The sequence below is a fragment of the Lynx canadensis genome, chromosome B2 (assembly GCF_007474595.2).
Source record: "Lynx canadensis isolate LIC74 chromosome B2, mLynCan4.pri.v2, whole genome shotgun sequence".
In the NCBI taxonomy this organism is placed as follows: Eukaryota; Metazoa; Chordata; class Mammalia; order Carnivora; family Felidae; genus Lynx; species Lynx canadensis.
The window spans coordinates 113,294,632-113,317,618 of NC_044307.1; the positions used below are offsets into that span (position 1 = coordinate 113,294,632).

At 36.7% G+C, this 22,987-nt stretch overlaps 1 protein-coding gene across 1 annotated transcript in view; it reads left to right on the forward strand.

The window, feature by feature from the left end:
• The window catches only part of RNF217 (ring finger protein 217), a 133,279-nt gene that overhangs the window by 76,444 nt on the left and 33,848 nt on the right, over window positions 1-22,987 (forward strand). The window contains exons 3-4 of the mRNA XM_030317105.1: window positions 4,227-4,460; window positions 18,023-18,187. Coding sequence (XP_030172965.1) covers window positions 4,227-4,460; window positions 18,023-18,187 — 399 coding nt within the window. The remainder of the gene's footprint in view (window positions 1-4,226; window positions 4,461-18,022; window positions 18,188-22,987) is intronic.

Sequence of the window (22,987 nt, forward strand, 5' to 3'; positions counted from 1 at the left end):
TTCCGTTCTCTGAACACAAGCACATCAGGCACCTTCTGCCCTGGGGCCATGTCCTCGCCTCTGTTGCCTGTAGTCTCTTCCCCAGTTTCTCTGCATGAGGACACTTCAGTTCTCTGTTCAAATTGTCACCTCCTTGGAGATCCCTTCCCTGATCCATAGTTCCCTCTAGCACTGACTATAATCTGCCTGGTTTATTACTTGTTTGTCTCTCATTTCCTGTATAGAAGCCCTGTGTCTCTCTCCCTTCATTTTTGCTGGGTCCACCATAGTGCCTAACCTGTAAAAAACACATTTCATTGAAATCTAAGACATGATCAATTGTTATATATTGTATTATATTGTATAATATGCAATATTATACACATGATTGTATATAACATACAATTATTACAATATAATATTGTATTACGTGCCACCAAGAAAATAAAAACTGCAAATTAAACAATGGAACAATGCTGAAGACTGTTGATTGTAAGACTGTCCTGACTTTTGAGATATTAAAATGCTGAAGAAACTGTGTCCTTGAACTGATGAAATACATATCTTGTTGGATAAATAAATGAATGCACTTTGTTTAATCATGATTATTTGTGATGTTTTTGAGGAAATTATTCTGAAAAAGCTAGATATGTAGAGGCCAAGAGATTGCATAGGTCATGAGTAGCATTTTATTGTGAAAAAGGAGATAATCTTACTATGCAGAACTATGAGTACTTTGAAGAATTGTATGAGTAATTGTTCCAAACTGCCTATTACTAGCTTACCAGCAATGATTCAAATTTAGTAGGTCCTGGGTGGGCCAGAAAACCTGAATTCTCAGCAAACACTTTAAGAGACACAAGCAGTTGTCCCGGAAGCAGATTCAGGCCCTAAATTTTAGATGGAAGGAGGACAGAAAAGATAGAGACATAGATTCTGAGAGAGTTGGTAGCGGGAAGATGAGTGAATATGATCATATTGCTTCTATCTGCTTAATAAAGTTGAGATCATTTGGTCCATTGCAGTGGGGTAAGGATTTTGCAGCTTTCAGAAAGAAGAGAAGGTACAGGATAAGCAAAATGCAGAGAGTTTGAGAACACGAAGAAAGTGTGTGTTGTATGCAAGTGGATAGATATGCAGACAGATTTGGAAAACACTGAAGAAGACAAGGTCCTTGGTTGGTTGTTAGATGACAGGTATCCCAATGTGGTGTGGAAATGAACACTCACTGCTGAAGGAGTAATAAGATAACCTGCTCCCTCGAGCTACCTTGGGTTGTTCTGGTCCCTAAACTACATTCATTTCTATAAGACCTGACTGTCCCTGGGTGGCTGTGAAATTACTGCTTCCATTGTTGTCACTTGTGTAGTTAAAATAAATTTATAGGTGGGGCACCTGAGTGGCTCAGTCAGTTGTGTGTTTGACTTTGGCCCAGGTGCCCCACATCGGGCTCACTACTGTCAGCGCAGAGCCTGCTTCAGATCCTCTGTCCCCTCCCCCCATCCCTCCCACTCACGCTGTCTCTGAAAAATAAATAAATATAAACAAACAAACTTATAGGTGAGGGAGGCCAGGTTAAAACATTGACCAAGGAGCCAAAAAAATGACTCCTACCCCCCAAAGTATGCTGTTCCCCAAGAATAAAGAGTCACTTGAAATGGCCCAAAGGAACTCTTTCTCTGTGGAATAAAAAGGAGTTGTTTTTCCCATGCTGAAAGTTGGGGTTTTTCATTTTCATATGGAAAACATCCACACTTTTAGTGTGGTTTCATGCTCTGCCCTCACACTCTGATTTCAGTTCATCTGTACACCCGTGTCTTTATATACTCTCACTTTGTGGTCCAGTCTTACTGATCATCTTTCAGTCCCTCTGTGGCTGTCATCTTTAAGTTAAGATGCATATACCTTAGGGCAGTATACATTTGATCCAACTAGGATGTGGGGAAACTATGGGTACCCCACTAAAATGTGCCGTATTCTCTTACCGCCAAGCCTTTGTCCGTGTTTTATCTTCTGTCTGTTTGAAACACCTTCACCCTTGTTTGGCTAAGTTCTATTAATCTTAAGATCTCACTTGAAGCCTTCCTTCTTCCAAGAAGCCTCTTCTGAACCTCCCAAGGGTAAGGTTACCAAGCCTTCCTCATATCCTCTCCTGACACCCTGTTCTTGCCCATCAGGCATGGTCACTGCTCTGTATCATGATTACTTCTTTACTGGTAGGCACTTGCAATGCTTCAGCACCTAATCCAGTACCTGGCTCGGAATCAGCTTGATAAATGTTGACAGAATATTAAAAGAGGAAACATGTATTAATTTTTTAAAAAGTTGCATATGTTTCATTAACCCAGTTTTTAATAATGTCACACATTTTTTTTTGTCTGTTTAAAATCTTCTAAGGATTTATGTCTTGAACTATAACTGAAAAATTTATTATAAACCTTAATTTGGGTTATAATCACATTTCATAACCCCATAACAAGTGTAATAAGCAAATCTGATTGTAACTAAAAGCAGACATCATGAAAAATAGAAAAATTGTTTGAGGCCAATGTTTGAAAAATCTCTCTAGACCATGTTATACAATAGTGGTATAGCATTATGTAGCAATATACACTTCGAGCAAGTTTATCCTAAGAAGGAGGTTTATCCAACGCTCCTTTTTCATTTCATTATCAGTCTGGCTCGTGTCCTTTACTGGTATTAAATGTATCATCTCATGTATCCTTTGGCCTGTGGCTTCTTATTTTTTTTAATGTTTATTTTTGAGAGAGAGAGAGAGGGAGAGGGACACAGAGTGCATGAGAATGGGGGGAAGGGTAGGCAGGGGGGCTGGACAGAGGATCTGAAGCAGGCTCTGCACTACAGCAGACAGCCCCATGCAGAGCTTGAGCTCACAAACCGTGTGGGGCTCAAACTCACGAACTGGCTCGAACTCATGAGCCGTGTGATCATGACCTGAATTGAAGTCAGATGCATAACCGACTCAGCCACCCACACACTCCCAGCCTGTGTACTTTCCCTGTCCTCAAATTTGTGCCAGATACACTGCAAAGTGGGAAAAAAAGTTACTCTGATGTTAGTTGTGTGTTTTTTGGAATTGTTCTTTGTGGTGATGTTTTTCTTTCTCCAGACACTCCCTCAGTTTTCACAGACGGCTTTTCTCATTAAGGTCAATGTGTTTTGCCTTCTCAGAATGTCAAGTGACATTTCACCCAAGTGAGAGAAGAGATGGTTTAACATTGTTTGCCGTTTGGAGCCTTCACGGCCTCCCTTTGCTATATTAGGATATACAAAAAGAGATTATGATGCCATGATGTATAAATATAAACACTTCTTGTTCACTACTTACTGAAAGTATTCTTGGAACTCTTTGTTACAAAGTAGTTTATTTTCTTCATTTGTTAAAATTTAGTCGTGTCCACACTTGGTGCTTCATATGCTATAATCTTTCATGCCAAACTTATCTAGAATCCCATACCAAATGCTAAATGTACTCTTGTAGTATATCTTTCTCCTCTCTCCTAACCTAACTCTGTGGTCCTGTGAAGAAGTTCATTTTATAAATGACCTCAGTTGTAGCCAGATCCCATGTGTTTTTTGTTTTGTTTGTTTTGTTTTGTTTTGTTTTTGCATCAATGTGATTGGTGTAATTTTCTTACTTGTTCCTGTGATTCTGATGACATAAAAACTATTCCATGTTAGTTGCATGGATGAGTCAGGGAAAATGGAGTTATTATTGGCAATATTTTAAAACTACTATGTGTTGTATATATGTATATGTACTTTGAAAATCCTTTGTTCTTCCTTTATAGTAGTTAGAGGTGCTTTAAACAGTGCTGAGGTACTTTGTAGTTAGGTTGAAAAATCTGAATCACTTTTTCATCCAACTATTCCTTTAGCTGGAACATTGTCTGAATGCTGTCTTACTCTGAGGTTTCCAGAAGGATGGGATGATAATGTGCTTCTTTGGTGAGCCTGTGGTTTAGGTCCATTTAAGTTTACAAACATGATGATAGAGAATGCTTAAATATGCTGTAAATCATTTTGGAAACTTTATATGGTGATTATTTTGGTACTGCACAATATAGGTACCAAAGTGATTGCCATTTATTAGGTTAGAAGTCATGAAAAATGACGAATAATCCTTTATTGTAATCATGAAATAAGCAATACTGTATGGAAAAAAAAGAACAGAAAATTAACCAGTGCTTTTCTTGGGGGGGTCTCCCATTTGCTCTTTCACACAGGTACAGCTTGGCCAAGTAGAAATCAAATGCCCTATCACAGAATGTTTTGAATTCCTGGAAGAAAGAACAATTACCTATAACTTAACACATGAAGATTCCATCAAATATAAGTACTTCTTGGAACTTGGCCGTATTGATTCCAGCACCAAGCCTTGTCCTCAGTGCAAGCACTTTACAACCTTCAAGAAAAAAGGACATATTCCCACCCCTTCCAGATCAGAAAGCAAATACAAAGTAAGCATGTTCACCAGAGTTGTGGGTTAGATGTCACATGATGCCTAATTAGGCCAACTTGTGGTGGGCATTAAGTGGGCTTCTTTCCCTTAGAAGTCTAAGGTGAGTGTATATTGGCTGTGATTCTAAAAATATGTGGTTTGGGGAGGCTGATGATAAGAGAGCACTCTTGAGGATTAAATTAAAGTTTTTCTTTGACTTTAACCATGTTTAAAATTCATTTAGTAGCCTGATCAAAAGGCTAATCTTTTTAAAGTAATTGTCACTGCTATTACTAAATATTAAGTAAATACTAATACTTTTTTGGGAAGGTAAGCTTGACTTTTTCAGTGGACCCAAAGTGAATCCCTTCTGGCTCTGTCTGTGATAGGTGCAAATAGTATAAAATGCTTTTCATTCATGTATTCAGCAAGTACAAAATGCCAGTATAGGCCAGACAGTGTGCTAAATTTGGGGGATACAGAGGCAAATGTGAGCTAGTCCTTGCTCCAAAAATGTCTAGTGAAGGTGAAGGTGAGAGAGACATATGTCCTAAAATGACAGTTCAATATGATTAGTCAAAAAAACAAAACAAAACAAAAGCAAAACACAACAACAGAAGAAACAAAAAACGAGAACCCAAATACACTTATGCTTTGAGAACACTGATGGAGGAGTGGAGGCTAGGATGGCAGGAGAGACTTTTTGCAGAAGATGCAGTTCTCCAGGCAGATAAACAGATAAACGTTGGAGAACATGTCAGAGCAAGGAATGGGTAAGTGTGCAGGCCCTGAGGGTGAGGCAGGCATGCTGGAAACAGGTGGTTGGTGGAGCTCGTCAGGAGAGAGCCAGGGAGAGGCAGCTGGTCAGGTATTTAAAAGCAGATCATGTTGAGTCTTCCACTGTGCTCAGTTTTAATTTAATTCTGTAGGCATTACAGAAAGATCATTCTGGCAGCATTAGTAGAGGATGTCACAGGAGGGCAAGACTGAAGACAGGCAAATGAGAGCAGCAACTGTGGGAGCAAACCACTGATTCATAGCACTGACTGTACATTACAATCACCCGGAGGGCTTTTAGACACCCAGTGCCCCAGGCCCACCCCAGAACAACTGTCTTGCAATTTTTTGAGCCTCACCTCGTCTAGTGTGCAGTAAATGAAGAGGGAAGACAATGAGGCCCATGGCAGTAGTTTTCATCCTTGTCATTACAGCAGAATGGCAGGATGAAGAGGTTTCAAAGGCTATTTGAAGTCGTCTCCATTTAAGGTAAGTCTTTGCCCATGCTCTGGTGTTAGAAGCAGTGGTTGCTGCATTATTCATTCTGTAGCTTTGAGGGACTGTGGTTTAGAAAGTACCTTCCTCTACTCGTTGCAATGATGAGCTAGAGTAGGTTAGTCAAAGCCTCTTACTGAGTAACTGGGCTTTGAAATTGCTTGGCTCTCATAGTTAATTATTTTATTTACTACCTTGGTGCAGGCTAGTCTCATAACTATCAAGAAAACCCTTGTTTTTTGTTCTCTAAAAAGTACATGTTTGAGATTGCAAACTATATAACTAAAATAATGCACTTACGGTGATTTTGAATACTGACTTAATAGCAATAGAATACTTTTAAATTATTTTATTTTATTTTTGAGAGACAGAGGGCAAGGGGGGGAAAGGGCAGAGAGAGAGGGAGACACAGACTCTGAAGCAGGCTCCAGGCTCTGAGCTGTCAGCACACAACCCTACACGACACGGGGCTCGAACTCATACTGTGAGATCATGACCTGAGCTGAAGTCGGATGCTTAACCAATTGAGCCACCCAGGTGCCCCATCAATAGAATACATTTATTTGACTCTGTATATTCTTAGGTTAAGTTATTTTTCTTCCAATTTTATTTTATTGGTGTTATCAGAAATTATTCGTTTTGAAGACACCTGGGTGGCTCAGTCAGTTAAATGGCCCACTCCTGATTTCAGCTCAGGCCATGATCTCACCGTTCATGAGTTCAAGCCCCACATCAGGCTCTGCACTGACAATGCAGAGCTTGCTTAAGATTTTTCTCTCCCCCTCTCTCTACCACTCCATGGTTCAAGCTAATGCTCTCAAAACAAATCAATAAACTTAAAAAAAATTTTTAAAAGAAGAAACTACTAATTTTACAAGGACTTCTTATCCCATAACTTAGGATATTTTTTTTCTTCAGTTATGTTTGGAATCATATATATAATATATATTTTATATAATTTGTTTATAAAATATATATATTGATACAATTAATAGATATTATATGGAGAATATATAGAATATGTATAAACTGTATATATTCTATATATATAAACAGACTGTGCTATTTTAGAATTTTGGATAGTTAAAACATGTATGCATAATTGAATCAAAGTGGAAATTATTTAAAAATATATTGTTCTTAGTAAATGGGTGAAAGATTCAAGTTAAGGTGCAATTATAGCTATAGTAAAATTTTATAGGTCTCATTTCATCCAAAATCACCAAATCATTTGATGATGAGCATGATTTATCAGAATGCACATGTATTGAGAGGGAAATATGTAAAAATTGAAAATGCAAGATCCCATATTTGTACGATTTTCAGTTAACCATGGACTCTCCGATAACATTTGCCAATACCAGGCTTCCTATCAGTTGGGTTGTACCTAAGAAGAAACGTAGGGGACAAATGGATCAAGATGTCAAACCTAGTAAGCTCAGTTTTTTACTTCTGACTAGCAAAGGAGAAGGGAATTTGTTTCAAGAAGAGGAGAAATTCAACACAAAATAAATGTTGATCACAAACACTTAAAATCCTTGATAATGGGTGAGAGATGAAAATCTCAATATGAAGTAAAACTGTTAAGCAACTTCCAAAAAATGTAAAGCTACCACAGAATTTGGGGATGATTACTGTTATTACTCATCTTTACTCTTGAGAAGATGTCTAACAGAAAAGATAAATAATTCCCCCTTTCAATATTGTGCAAAGTTCTAGGGATAACACAATTCCTGAAGCAGTGGTTTTTACTATTCCATACAATGTTTATGTAGCATTTTTCAGCATTAAAGTCTAAGCTCTTACATTAACATGAACTACTTGATTTAGGTATCCATACCTGTCTGGATTCTCATGAGTAAGGAGAGCTCAAACATGAATGTATCAGCAAACCAACTGCAGTATTCATGATTATAGTATAGCACCCTACACTGAGACTAGTATCTTTGTTCTTTGCAGTACGTCAGTGCCTATTTTTTAGGTTTGCTCTAGTTTTAAAAATTCCACTTCCCCAGTAACAGAACCCACTTCCAAACTGGTGTAGTTCATCATAACTTTAAGAATTCAAGTACTTGAATGTAATGAATTGAGTCATAACACAGCAGAAACAGAGGGGGAGAAAAAGGTTACCACTAAGATCTAACATGCCTGGGCAATTTAAAATCTCGTTATAATATTGTTTGTGGCCTAAAGTGGGTTTTGTATCTTTTGATAAAACACTTTAATGTGTATTTCATTATTACTCTTTTTGTGTCATTGAATTATAGTTTATGATCCAAGATGTCACTCTTTGAGCATTTATTATCATTTATGTCAATTCAGCTATTTTATATTAGGAAATACCTTTGGATACATCATCTTACATGAAATTTGAAATCTAAAATATCATATTTTGGGATTTCATTTGAATAGCTTTGCAAATACCACTTGTTACATTTTTTGTACACTGCAGATGAAAAAGGAAGAAACAGAATAGATCAACAAGCAGTAAGAAGAACTCTTAGGTGCAGTACATCTTCCAAGCCCTCATTCAGCATCTCCTTTCTGGCAGAAGTTTGAGTACATAGAGCTTTTCGTTATGTTCTGAACTCCAGTAAACTCCTACTATATTAAATAGAACAAGTATATTCCTGAATTGAGCAATTTACCTGGAGACAAACTTGCCTTTGTGCAAATCCAGGTTTTCTCATCCATATTTATCTTCTTGTTCCTGCAACTCCTGTCATGAGACAATATCTTATCATTTCGTTTCTTTAAAGTTGATTTCAATTTCCAATTAGAAATCAAATTTCTAGCCTGAACAGTTCCTATAATTTATTAATACAACTGCATATCAATGTAGTGAACACATTAGTGATGATAAAATTAAAATGCTAAAGTTGTGGCTTTAATGGTGATCATGCGATACCTGGAGACAGACACATTACCACCAGAAGAAGTTTTTCTTCATAGCAGCTATCATTTGGGATATTATGGTTATATGTGTGTGGTTATTTGCTTAAAGTCTCTCCCACTGGTTTCTAGGAGGCCAGGTCCAGGCTCGCTGACTGCTGATAAGCTGTGCCAAGCCCTGTATCTGATAGACTGTGCCCTAAAATATATTTGGCGGAACTAATAAATGGGAAAATGCATATATAATAATGTGTACTGTAATAAATGTGCATAGAAAATGCTGAGAGCATGGGAGAAGAAAGGTCAGGGGAGATTTAAAAGGCTTCATTAAAGAGTAGACTAAGCCTTGAAATGTTGAATTTGCCAAGCTGGAAAAGGTGGGTCAGAGAACTGGCTTCAAACTAGATTTAAACTCTCAGCCTTCCACATACTAGTTCTGCACCTGTGAGTTTTCACATCTTTTACTGGGGTTACTAATAGTACCTGCCAAAAGGGCATAGAAAGGATTAAACAAGGTGACACATGTAAGGTGCTTAGCACCATGTGTGACACATTCTAAGTGTTCAACACTTGCTAGAAATTATTATGTTTGCCATAATTATTAGGCAGGGGCCACAGAATGAGCAACCCTAGGTTATTGGGAGGAAGATAGAGGAGTCAAGAACAAGACAGGTGGAATAAAAGATTGGGTGACTGGTGGATGGTGGGAGTAAAGGAGGGATGATACTGACTATGTCTTAAAGAGGAGTCAGTTTGAGGAGTGAAAAACAAATTCAGCTTGAAATGTGTTGCTAATGTTGTTTGAAGACCCTTTGGGGCCTCAAAGGGGTATCCAAGAAGCATGGGTCTCATGAGGAGGGATCTTATGGCAAGCATTAATATTTGAGGAGGTTGAGGCAGGAGGGAGGTGACTGAATTCACAGAAATGTATAACACATATTTTGGGAGGTAGAGAAAGTTATGGTTTTTCATGGGAAAAAGGAGAGAATTGCAAATGATTAAATGCAGTCATTTTATACTCCTCAGTAAAATACTGAGGTATGTGCAGTCCTAGGTTTTCTTCCTATTTCCAGGTGTAAACGAAGAAATGGTCCCCCTTTTCATACTGATTTGGAGTAAGTTGAAGGACATGCATAATCAACACAGGAAATATGATAGTGGTCATTTTCTTTATGATTTCCTTCAGGAATAACTAATAATAATCTCCACTCTTCTTCCCACAAATATTAAACAAAACCTTGAAAATTCACAAAATGGTGCTTTGACTCATTGTAAGGTGAAAGAAAAAAGCCAATAAAATATCCTGGGGAAACTCCCTCTATAGTCTTACCTTATATATTTAGCAGTCTTTTTTTTCCTCTCTCCGGGTAGAAATCAGATTTTATAAAGCTGTGCAAATACATGGTTTTCTTGCATGGCAAAAGAACTTTTCTAAGGGCTTTATAATCAAATCAGTGGGTTTTTTGTTTGTAATTGGTATACTTTGAAATGTGCTTAACTGGAAGGCTGGAATTCTGATAATACTGAATTTGCCCTCTTCCTGTGTCTATTATTCAATCCTCTCTGACCTGTTCTGTACTCCAGAAAGTTGCCTCTTTGAACTCCTTCTCCAGATTCCCTGACATCTTGATTCCTATTTGGGTTCCGCCAAATGTTGGCATTGGCAGGAAACAGGAAGATGGGAGGAGAGAACAGTAGATGCATTACTTCCTCACTCCCTTCCTAATTCAACGCAAAGCTCTAGCAGTAGCCATGTCCCTTTATGACTGTACCTCCCGCTGGGTGGTCCCTCCTCCATATCTCTTTTCTTTTAATACAATTTATTGTCAAGATGGCTAACATAGAGTGTATACAGTCCGCTCTTGGTTTTGGAGGTAGATTCCCATGATTCATCACTTTCATACAACACCCAGTGCTCATCCCAACAAGTGCCCTCCTCATTTGCCCATCCCCCCATATTTCTAATTCTCACTGAGCTGCAGAAACCTCTTTCCTGCTTTGTCTCTTTGGTGCTAACAGTGACTTCCCACTATTTCTGCTTCTGTGGGCCTGCCTATTCTTTATTCAAATGTCAGCTGCACATCTTCAGGTGTACCTCCAATAAACAATTTTCATAAATAAATAAATGAATAAATAAATAAATATGCTTAAGCTTTCTTTTAGTAAAGATAATTTGAGAATTTTTTTCTGTGTACAAAAATTTTTAAAGGTTTCCCATGAAAGTATGGCTAGCATGCTGCTTTGCTCTTTGGTTTTTCCCTGACACCATCACTTTAAATGGACAATGTTTACAAATTGAGAATCACATTGTGCATCAGCCCTGCAAGATCAGTTTATGCTATAATACACAACAGTTTCTCTTGGCATTAATGCATCACTGTTGTTGGGAGCTGTAGAAAACAAGTGTAGTTTCTTAAATGATTGTTGCTAGCATAGATTTGTGAGCGAGATAAAGATGAAGTCGTCTACCCTGGTTTAAAGAAGCCAGCTTAAACAAAGGGTGTGTTATATATGCTAACTTTGAAAAAAATGTGTAACACTCAGCTATGATGCAGATCTACTAAATTTTATTGGGATGCATTTTCCCCTCTAGTTACTAATGAAGTGCTTTACTCAAGTTCTTTGTTTGCTTTCTTTTTTTTTTAATTTAAAAAAAAATTTTTTTTAATGTTTATTCATTTTTAAGACAGAGAGAGACAGAGCATGAATGGGGGAAGGTCAGAGAGAGAGGGAGACACAGAATCTGAAACAGGCTCCGGGCTCTGAGCCGTCAGCACAGAGCCCGACGCGGGGCTCGAACTCACAGACCGTGAGATCATGACCTGAGCCGAAGTCGGCCGCCCAACCGACTGAGCCACCCAGGCGCCCCTGTTTGCTTTCTTGATGTATAAATTAGCTGCAATATTTTATAGTTTCCTTACTTGAACTTCTAACAACAAAGGCCAAATATTAGAATTCATTTAGTATTTTAGCCTCCATCTGATGTTTTAGAAAAAGTACAATAATTGTTAATAATCAAGACTCATAGCTACCATAAACCAACCTACATTGAGATTGAAAACTGCTTCTGTTTTTTTCACTTCATTACATCATCTCTTGGGTCTTCAGCAGAAGAGACAAGCTGAAGAATCATTTCTCTCTGACTATGTGCAGAAGAGTGGGTAGAAGTAAGCCAAGTCTGGTGCTCATTCTAAAATGGTCTGGAATTTCTGTGCATTTCTCACCTACCATACTCTGTACTTCTACCTTGCCATATGTACCCTCTCAGATCTGTACGGGAACTTAATGCAACAGTCTTCATGTGCATAAATCGTGTCTACAAAATCCTTACAGGTGGCCATTCAGACATTGATTCAACACTCCCATTTTTAAGAAACTTTCTACTTACAGACTAATTCCCTTCCGTTTTGAAAGAATTCATTGTTACCTTCAGGCTGAGACCTATCTCTTGTTTTTACCTTTGGTCACAGACAATAGTCCCATTTCCCCACGTACACTATGTAATTAGATGGTCCTCCTGCTTCTTTAGGTGGGTTGACTCTGAGATATTAGCCTTATTGTGTTGTGTTCAGAATAGATGTCTTATTGAAAAGTAGATGATGCCATACTGCTCTGGCTAGTAATTTTGGATTAAATCAGGGCAGAATCTTCCAGTGCCAATTATGTTCACCTATGAAGAGGTAGGTCCTCAAACAAGAAATAAGTTGAGACAGATTCTTCTCTGGGCCTTGCTTTCTAGGTTTAGAGGAAAAGTCTACAAATGCTTAAAGGTGTTTCCAAGTGGTAGAAGCAAAATGGATTGGTATGAAACAATTTTTTTCAAATTAGGGAGAGAGGACTCTTTGCAAAGACAGAACCCCTAGAAGAGTATGTCTTTCTATTGAAAATGAAAGCTAGTACTAAAGTGAATGTACTGTGTGATAAATAGTGTCTTGCATATGTAAAAGGAGCCTAGAAATCAATATGAGGGATGTCGGTAAGGCTATTTATATAAATAACCACTATATCTCCATACAGGTTATCTTATGTGTTAACTTGTTTTTTGTTTGTTTGTCTGTTTGTTTGTTGCCCTCATTTGATCCCTACCCTCTAGGAAAGTTTTCCTTTCATTTTCCAGCTTAGGTTCACCATGCTGTGAGAAATTAAGGCAAGGGTCACTGGGCCACATTTGGACTGTGTTCAGGGAACAGTGCCTCGTGAAGCCTGTATATTACTGGCACTATATTCAGGGAGAGATCCCAAGTAGAAGGGGACTAATGGACTAATCTTACAGACTAAGAATCAAGGCAAGAAGTCAAGCCATGTTTTCCCCATGTGGAGAACCTGCCACTCTTGCTTTAGGATTTGATCATATAAGGGAGCAAATAGTGCTTCCTTGAAAGTATTTGAAGCCACGCATCGAATACTTTTCTCCTCTCTATTGTACCCTGTACTTCTTCACAATCTTCTTGTCTTCAAGAAAACCGTCTTATCATAAAACTTTTTATAACCATGCCATTTCTCTATTATTTCTATACTGATCAGTTTCTTCAGGGCACAGCCTAGTCTGACAAAGACTTAAGTCATGTTAAGCTATGGACAAAGCCATAAGTTGTATGTTTCATGTAAGCAAGTTCTGGACCACAGTGTATTTTGAGAGACGCATCAAGAGTATAGGAGCATAAATGTAAGACTGAGTGGACTCTGTTTATTAGACATTTCAGCAAGGCTGAGGATTGAACCAGTTGAGGTGACATCTCTGGGCCATACTGGAACACTTGCTATTTCCCCCCATGCACTGGGTGCTTTCAGCCTCTGTGATAGCTTAGGATGTGCCCTCTGCCAGAAGTGTTACCCCACCACTTGCCTCAGACACATTCCACTCAACCTTCAAGGCCACATTCTCTCTGAACATTACTCTTCCAGCTTTCTCTGAAACACCTTTGCTATGGCACCCACTTGTCCAACCTTCTAGTTTAGTGGTTGTGACACCGTTTTATAGCTCTCTGGGTTTGTATCTGTCTGTCTTCAGTAAATTCCTTGAGGATAAGTATTGTCATTCTTTTTTATGTGCCTAAAATCAGTACATTCAGTACCTACTACTTGAAGGTACTCAATAAATATTTTTTGAATGGGTAAATGAATGATGAATATGTTTTATTATTATCTGTCTTAACCTATAGTTCTAATAAAACAAATTCTTCTTAGAAAACTGAGTTAGCTCATATTTGCAATGCTGCATTTATACACAGAGATTATCTAGTATTTTATGTTTAGTAAGTAATGATTTTGTGATTTAAAATAATTATATATATAGGAGTGTATAGAATTTCAGCCAAAAAAGAAAGATGTTTCTGGGGTGCCTTTTGGTTTTGAACTCTTTTTATGTTGTGGTTTTTTTTTTTTTTTTTTATTTGGTATGACTGTCAAGAGAAAACACCATTTGCTGAGGGCAAGTAGATGGGTTTAACCTGTCATCTGAGTGTCACTGTAGCCCAGATTTCTGTAAAAACTAAAGGAATTCAAAAGTCAAAAATGTAATATAAAGGTTTTTTAATCTTTCATGGATTCTGGGACAAGTTATTCAAGATTCTTAAGTCTGATAACTTTATTCTTAAAACACTTGCAGCCCCCTGTCTCTTGCAGGAGAGTTTGATCATGATCATGATGCTCAGTAAAATGTCATGTGGATAAAATATTTAGTAAATATCATCTAGTAATCTAAGAAATAATGATACCATCTCAGCCATTAGTCATAAATTAGATAGATATGTTGATTTTTCTTTGAATTCATTTAATGTTACCCAATATGTAGTGCTTCCTGTGTGTAAAATAATTCATTTTACAAATAACTTTGAGTGCCTGCCATGTGCCAGAAGTTCTATGTTACTTATCTCAGGAAATACAGGATGCCTGAGACATCCTTTGTCCTCAGTGAACTTGTAGCCTGTTAAGGAGATTAGACATCTACATGTCTAATGGGAGTTCTGTAAAAGAGACACTGAATCTCTTTGGGAGGAAAAGGAAAGACATCTTCAAGCAAGTCGTATTTGATCCGGATAAGATTTCAATAGACAGATTGTGTTCATTGGACTTTCTCCAATTACAAGAGACAGAGATATACTTTCTTTCAAGCTACCTGAGTTAACAAGGTTTCCTGCAAGCTCCACAGGAAGAAGGAAGGGCAGGAAAGCAGCCTCAGCAGCCACTGAAAATACAGAGAACTGGGCACTCTTTCTGTTTGCATGAGAGCCCTTCTGTTGCGTCACTGGACTTGAATGTCCGTTGTTCCCTTCTGTGATCTGCACTGTGCTCACTCAGCTTTTCTCACCTTTGTCTTCACAGCAAAGGTAAAGTTTATGTGTATCCCCATTTCACTCCTCAAGAGAATAAATCTGTCTTGCCTAATCTCTGTTCAACTATGAGCACCCGGCTACACAAACTCATGCCAGCCACCCCATAGACTGCTTGCCAGCCAGTGGATACATGTGTTTGCTGAGGGACTCATCCCTATTGTAATCAGTTGTGACCAGGGATACAGGGTCAGATGGCATCGAGCAGAGCTTCTCAAACTTTAGCATGCATGTGAATCACCAGGGGACCTTGTGAAAATACAGGCTCTAATTCAGTAGGTAAGGGCCGTGACATGAATTTTTTTGTTTCCAGCAAACTACCAGGCGATGCTGATGTAGCTGCCCCTCCAACCACACTTGGGACAGAAAGGATAGAATGTAGTGGCCTCTGCATGAATATAATTACTCAGAAGGCAGGCACTCCGTGTGGAAGGGCTGTGGTTGTAAGACAGCATTTCATGTGGAGGAAGAAGTATTAAAAAAAGGAGTGGAAGAAGATGCAGCAGTGATGTCCGTTTGTGTTTTATAGAAGGCCGATTTTGAATATGGTTAAGGTCACAATGAATAAGGCATCTTCAGACCAAACAGTTAGCATGTAGACAATATAGAACAACAGTGTTGTTGGGGTTGACTATTAATCCTTTTATTATCTTACTTCAGAGCAAAACAATAGTTATTTTAATGTTTTCAGTGAGAGACAGTAAGCAGTTGGATCTGAATTTAAATTATTCATCTTCATTTGAGAGCTTGCTGCGAAACTCTTTTCACAGTTTGCCACCGAGTTCGCATTGGTGAAGATTGCCACAGGACTTAGCTGTTTATTATGCAAAGTTGGGAGCCTGAGTCCCTGGTGTAGACACCCATGTATCAGATTCTTTATCATTCTGGTACCTTAGGAGAGTCATACGGTTCTAATTGTCTTCATTAGGGATCCATAGGGGTGATAGTTTAGCACTTGGTCACAAAGATCCTTGAACCATTTTGATGTCTGACATCCACAGAGTTAATCCCGGTGTCAAAGTGCCATTTCATTCATTCTTCTGTTCATTTCATAAACACAATCTGACTGATTAAAAAGCAAAGAAGTTGTTTTTTTTTTTATTTGACAGTGCTAGAGGTCAGTGATTTAAAATTATGAATCATGTTGAATAGAAGGGGATTTACTTAAATCTTCAAGTCCTCCTGATAATCGCAGACACCTGAGGAAAAACGAGTCTTTCTGACTTCTTCCCCATTTCATTCATTACATGAGAAAGTTACATTCATACGCCTCATGTGATATTTACATTTATTCCTCATTGTTCAATGACAAGGGGGAGATGATCGTTTTATATTGTTTTATTATCTGGAGTTTACCCGCTTCAACTCATTCTTCTTACTTTAAAATGACTATTTAACTTTAATGACCAGAGAAAGCAAAAATGATTACTTTAAATGGCTAAATAGCAACATGCCTCCTTTTTATAACCAAGAAGTCTCCTCATTTCTGTAAATAAAATTTTGAAAAGGATTTTCAACATTCACTTTTTGTTGGTAGTCATGAAGAATTCTGACTTACTGAATAGCTTAACCATGGCTTTGACTTCTATGTTTTTTTGTTTTCAAATGCTGAAGAAAGAATACTTTCTTTCTTGCTGGCTTTGGAGCTAGACAAACTTATGTTTAAATTTCTTCTTAAGGCAAACTTGCTACGTTACTTTGGACAAATTATTTAATCTCTGTGAGCCTTAGTTTCCTTATCTATAAACTTGTGATTCTATCTACTTTGTAGCATTATTTTGGAGGTAAAAATAAATACTTCATGTCATGCAGCGGTATAAATATTATACCTAAGAGAATTTCAATAAATAAATAGATGATGTTTAAAATTTTCTGACAAAATAACATTTTGTTTTGATATAAATTAAAAGCAAAAGTACTTTTGTTACTTCATGTTTACATAGGAAGAATATTATCTATTCTTGACATTAGTAAAAACTGCAGTGCTTTGAGTTATAAGATCTGTGATTGTAATTTCTCCTTGGTTAATCTCTATATCGGAAGCTTTGATGTAAAAAAAAAAAAAAAAGTGGTTTGCCAAGAAAATAAGCAGAGATATTGTCAGCAGTTTACCAAAAGAAATTCTAACTAGTTTTCAAAGTGTAGTCAGTAAATTCACTCATGCTGTGTGAAATAATATACAGGAGCACGGAGAATAGTTATCAGTTTTGTTTATATTGAGACATTTTATTCACTTTAATCCAACAGGGCTGAGAAATTCAAATTATGCCTATATGTTCTTGGAGAGTGAACACCAGAAATACTGTATGAGAATGGGACACCTCACTATCATTCAAAATGAAGGAAGTAAGAAAAATGTCTTCCATATCAAGTGGAAAACAAATATTTTCAATGAACGTAAACACATACTCTCACATATACCTCTACATAGTGAAAATGCAAAGACATTTTTTTGATGGATTCCTAGGTACAGGCCACAGGATCACCATACAGATATATTTCTAATAGGATCCTTTGTATTAATTTTATAATTAACCTCCCTTAGATTAATAGCAAATGAGGCATGTCCTTTATTTTAGATGGCATTTACCTAGTAAATGCTGGTATAGTAGTTTATTTGCCCGTGTGTTTTTCATTTGATGGAGCATCTGTGGGGCTTTGATTTTATAAAAGTTAATAAAGCCATTGGTAATAGCAATGGAAACTCCTGGGAAATTGGTTCAAGGAAAATGTGAATTTCAGGGCAGCAGCCTAGTTTGTAGGTTCAGAGCATTGTGGACTTCAGCTCTTACTCTGTGCTTCAATCTAGAAGATTTTCTTAAAGCCAAAATAATTTCCAGAATGTCCCAATGTTTATTTCCAGTATGGTCTACAAACAGCCTTACCATCCATGTCAAAGCAATTCTTTCCTCCTTTAATAATAGAACAGTTACATCTCATTGTAGTGTAATCTTACAGCGGGGTAATATTTTAAGTCTGGACAGATTATAACCTTCAAGCTAATCTCCTCAAGCATCATCATTCTTATCCTTTTAGGAACTGTCAATATGTTTACCAGTGCTTAATGGTACTTTTCCTTATACAGATCCAGTGCCCCACTTGCCAATTCGTCTGGTGTTTTAAGTGCCACTCTCCTTGGCATGAAGGTGTTAACTGCAAGGAGTACAAAAAAGGGGACAAGTTGTTGCGTCACTGGGCCAGTGAAATTGAGCATGGGCAGAGGAATGCCCAGAAGTGTCCAAAGTGCAAGGTGAGAAAACTAACCTTTGCCCAGAAAATCACTGAACGGTAACATTTACAATATTGAAGTGAATTATATGTGTAACTGTTTTAATGCAGGTTATTTGCTGTTTCATTTTAGAAGAGTAATTATATTACATAACTGACTGGAAGATTTTTGCATATAAACGACATATATTCTTTTTACTTGCATTATACTTCAAAATTTAAGGAGGCTACATATAATTACTGATTTTAAACTTCAAAGATTTTATGTTCTAATGGAGAGGTGTGGTGCACCTGGGCGGCTCAGTCAGCTGAGCGTCCGACTTCGGCTCAGGTCATGGTCTCATGGTTCCTGGGTTTGAGTCACACTTTGGGCTCACTGCTGTCGGTGCAGAACCTGCTTTAGATTCTCTTCCCCTTTCTCTCCCTGACCCTCTTCGGTTCATGTCCACACGTGTGCGTGCTCTCTTTCTCTCAAAAATACATAAACATTAAAAAAATCTGAATTGTTCAAAAAAACACTAAAAATAAAAATGGAGATGTGTGTATAGGGAAAAGCCGGAATGAAAATAATGTAAAATATTATTTCTAGTTTCCTGCATGTACTATAATCACTATTCAATTATGCAGGCTCTGAGTCCTGCTATCCTTTGCTTTTCTCTCCCTCTTCCATTGCTTATCACTTAAGGATTACATTAAGCTGATCATTTGCTTTTTGTAAATCTGGTGCGGTAGAAGCTAATAGCTGAAGTCAGAACTTAGGGATTTTATGAATCCCATTTCTCATTTTTCTCTTGATTATCACGCAGGCAATCAAAAGTTAGTAGGCATTTGAGCTGAGATTTACATGTTGAAAGTCAACCATGCAAACAGCCAGGGAAGGCTCACCTGTAGAGAAATCAGCAAGTAAATCCAGCCAGAAAACTTTGGATTTGATACTTCCAGGATAGGGATCTGTTTAAGTTTGGAGTTTTTCTTTTTTCTTTTTTTTTTTCCCTCAAAGCTCACTTTAGAAACTTATATGTCTGTATATGTGTATGTACACTCTTCGGTATGTTTTCCACTTTTTGCCAAATTAATCTTTAGAAATCAGTCTAGTTCCATCTACATTGTTGCAAATGGCAAGATTGCATTTTTTTTGATCGCTGAGTAAGACAAATTATCATATGATTTCACTCATGTGGAATTTAAGAAACAAAACAGAGTAACATAGGGGAAAGGAAGGAACAATAAAATAAGATAAAAACAGAGAGGGAGATAAACCATAAGAGACTCTTAAATATGGAGAACAAACTGAGGGTTGCTGGAGGAGAGGAGGGTGTGGAGTGGGCTAAATGGGTGATGGACATTAAGGAGGGCACTTTTTGGGAGGAGCACTGGGTGTAAGTGATGAATCATTAAATTCTACTCCTGAAAGCAATACTACACTCTATGTTAACTAACTTTAACCTAAAAGAAAAGAAGAAAGAAATCAGTGCAGATTGGGCCTAAGAACAATTTTGCAATTCCTTCCTGGAGACTTAGCACCAGATAAATAAAATTTGACTTCTCAGAAAATTTTTAAAAATTAATCATTTTAAATCCTACTTGAGGTAATAAAGCATATTCTGAAGCCTATTAATGAGCATAAATGTAATGCACAGATTCACTGTATTAGATTCACATACTAGTTTGCACATATAGTAAGTAAAAGTATTGCCTCTAATAACATGTTGCATTCTTAGCAACTGAAAAAACTTTTGAAATAGTTTAGATGACCTGGCTCCTTAAAAGCCATGTCTAAAGATGTTTGAGCTAAAGCTTTCTTTGTTTTCCCTGTGGAAGGCAAATTCATCCACAATTATCCTTTTGATTTTAGAGTTGTTCCAGATAACTGCATCGACTGCTCAGTACACTTCCATTTTTCATACACTGAAGAACAATGAGAAAATGAGGCCTTTCCTCCTTTCTCTTGCCTTTTCAGTTTATTCAAAGCTGATACTCACTTTCAACTAAATAAAGACCAGTAGGAATTTAGAACTGCTGTTAAGTCATTCTATTTAACACTTTATTCAAAAGTATACTTTTTATTTCTCTGGAACGTTGTAAAAACAATTACCAGTTAGCCTGGCTCCACAACCATATGCTGAATGAGTAGAGCAGCATTGCACATTGAGGAAATTCTGAATGAATTGAGGTAATACATAAAAACATACATTGGTTACTGTAATCCTTCAGTCTAACATTAAGTGGACTCTGATATATAGAAAGAAAAAGCAGCCAACTATAAGGAGTTTTCTGAATGCTCTAACAACTTCTCACAGTTTTAACAAGTATAAATAAACAAGAGAGAACATCCATACTGGTTGCTCTTTGAAGTAATAGCTAAAATGTTGGGGCTTGAAAAAGAATTCGCTTTCAAATGGCTGAAAGGAAAGGAGCCAAGGAACCACGAAATCCACTTACGTGATAGTGTGTAGCACAGAATCTACTTTCTGGTGAGATTCAGGTTCCATACAATTCATGTCATTTATGTCATATTTTAGGGTGTGATTTGAATACAAATGGTTCAGTCTTCCTTTTCTTTTAAGCATATGACTTTATAGCTTTTCATTTTCTTAACTGTGATTTTTGTTGTTGTTGTTGTTGTTGTTGTACCTTAAAATTATTTCCCCCCCACGAAACATTAATTCTTATAACAGAAATCCATGAGGAGACACTACTCGATGACTTAATATTTATCTTATACTCCAAGGCTTTGCTTTCATAAATAATCATTTAAATTTATAAATATAAAATGTTGGAAAATAAATAAATATGAAGCAAGTTAAACTAAATGGCTATGAATGCATAGTAGAAATCAGTGTGAAATTAACAAGTGAAAATATGTGTATTAAAATGATTTATTTTCTTTTTTTATGTTTATTTACTTATTTTGAGAGAGACAGAGAGAGAGAGAGAGAGAGAGAGAGAGTGTGTGTGTGTGTGTGTGTGTGAGCAGGGGATGGGCAGAGAGAGAGAGAGAGAGAGAGAGAGAGAGAGAGAGAATCCCAAGCAGGCTCCTTGCTCAATCTCTCAAACCATGAGATCATACTTGAGCCAAAACCAAGAGTTGGACACTTAACTGACTGAACACCCAGGCTCCCCTAAAATTATTTATTTTCAATTAAAAGAATTAAATTTATAAATGTAAAAGAGGAAGATGCTAAGAGTTTATGAAAAAGAACAATTTCGCATAATGCAAGTGAACAAAACAATTATATATATTTTCATAAGTATCTGCTCTCAATGATAATCAAATGTGTTTAAAATTTTGTTATGGCCAAAGTATTTTGATATTTTTATACCCTGCATAGGTATATTTTCTTAGATTGATTCATAATTTTAATAATTGTGATTTTTAAATGATTGTTTTGTTTATAAAAGTCCTATAACATAATAGAAATTTGGAAAAGAGAAAAAAATGTATCAAGAATCCTGCCTTTCCAGTGTACTCACCATTGTATCTCCTCCATCTTTCCCCTATTTAAGAAACTTTTTAAAGTTTTAATTGTAGTATGCAGATCATTTGATATTCTTTGTTTTCCCATTTACCATACCAAACCTTTCTCAGGTCACTAAATAGTTTCCATAACAATTGTTTAATTAGCTTATTAACTCTTAAATGCCTTTCTGCTACTGGATACCAAAGCTGTCTTTGTTTGGCTTTAGGGCTAAAAAATATATATTTACATATATATATGATATAAAAACTAAATAATGTCTTGATGATATCCTGAATATATCTTTTTTCCATATTTTGGACCTTTAAAGATTTTTTTATTTTTTTAAATTTATTTTGAGAGGGGGAGGGAGGAGCAGAGAAAGGATGAAAGGGAGAAAGAGAAAGGGAGAAAGAGAGAAAGAGAAAGGGAGAAGGGGAATCCCAAGCAGGCTCCTCGATGTTGGCACAGAGCCCGATGGGGGGCTTGAACTCAAGAACCGTGAGATCATGACCTGAGCCAAAATCAAGAGTCCAATGCTTAATTGACTGAGCCACCCAGGCACCCCTATTTTGGACCTTTAAAAGTATATATTTCTAAAAATAAACACTGGTTTAAAGGATGTCAATGTTTTTAACATTTGGTACATATTGCCAATTTGCTTTCTGAAAAGATTGAAACAGTTTAAAATTTCACCAGAAAAAACTTGAGGACCTGTTTCTATATAAGCATTTCTTATTAGCGTTTCAAGTATTTTTAAATACTTGCTATTTTAATAGTTTAAAAATATTTTATTCTTATATTTTGAATTTCCTTATTTGCCTTTAGATTGAATATAAATTCATGTAATGTTCAGTTTGTAATGCCACTTTTGAGTTTTCTGTGTATCCTTTGCCCATTTGCATGGATCAGTCAGGGCATATTTTTTATATCAGATTACATGAGCTCTTTGAAAATAATAACTGCTTTTCTGGCATATTTTCTCTCCTGCCGTCTTTTACTCTCTTTTTATATCAATGATGGTTTTTTTCTTTTTTTATTTTCATTTTTTACTTAATGTGTGTGTGTGTGTGTGTGTGTGTGTGTGTGCGTGCATTTAAAAAAATTTTTTTGACCAAATATATCATTATTTTTCTTTTTGGATGGATATAAAAACACACATCATATTTATATTTACATTCATATTCATGTTTGTATATTTTACACACATATTTTATATATTTACGTATCTTTTATAAATATTTTGCTCCTAAGCTTAGAAAGTTATCTATCACCCAGAAGTTTGATAAACCAGTCTATTTTCTTCCTTTTCCTTTAACTATTTAACTTCTATATATTTTAACTCTTTAATCATAACTTATTGT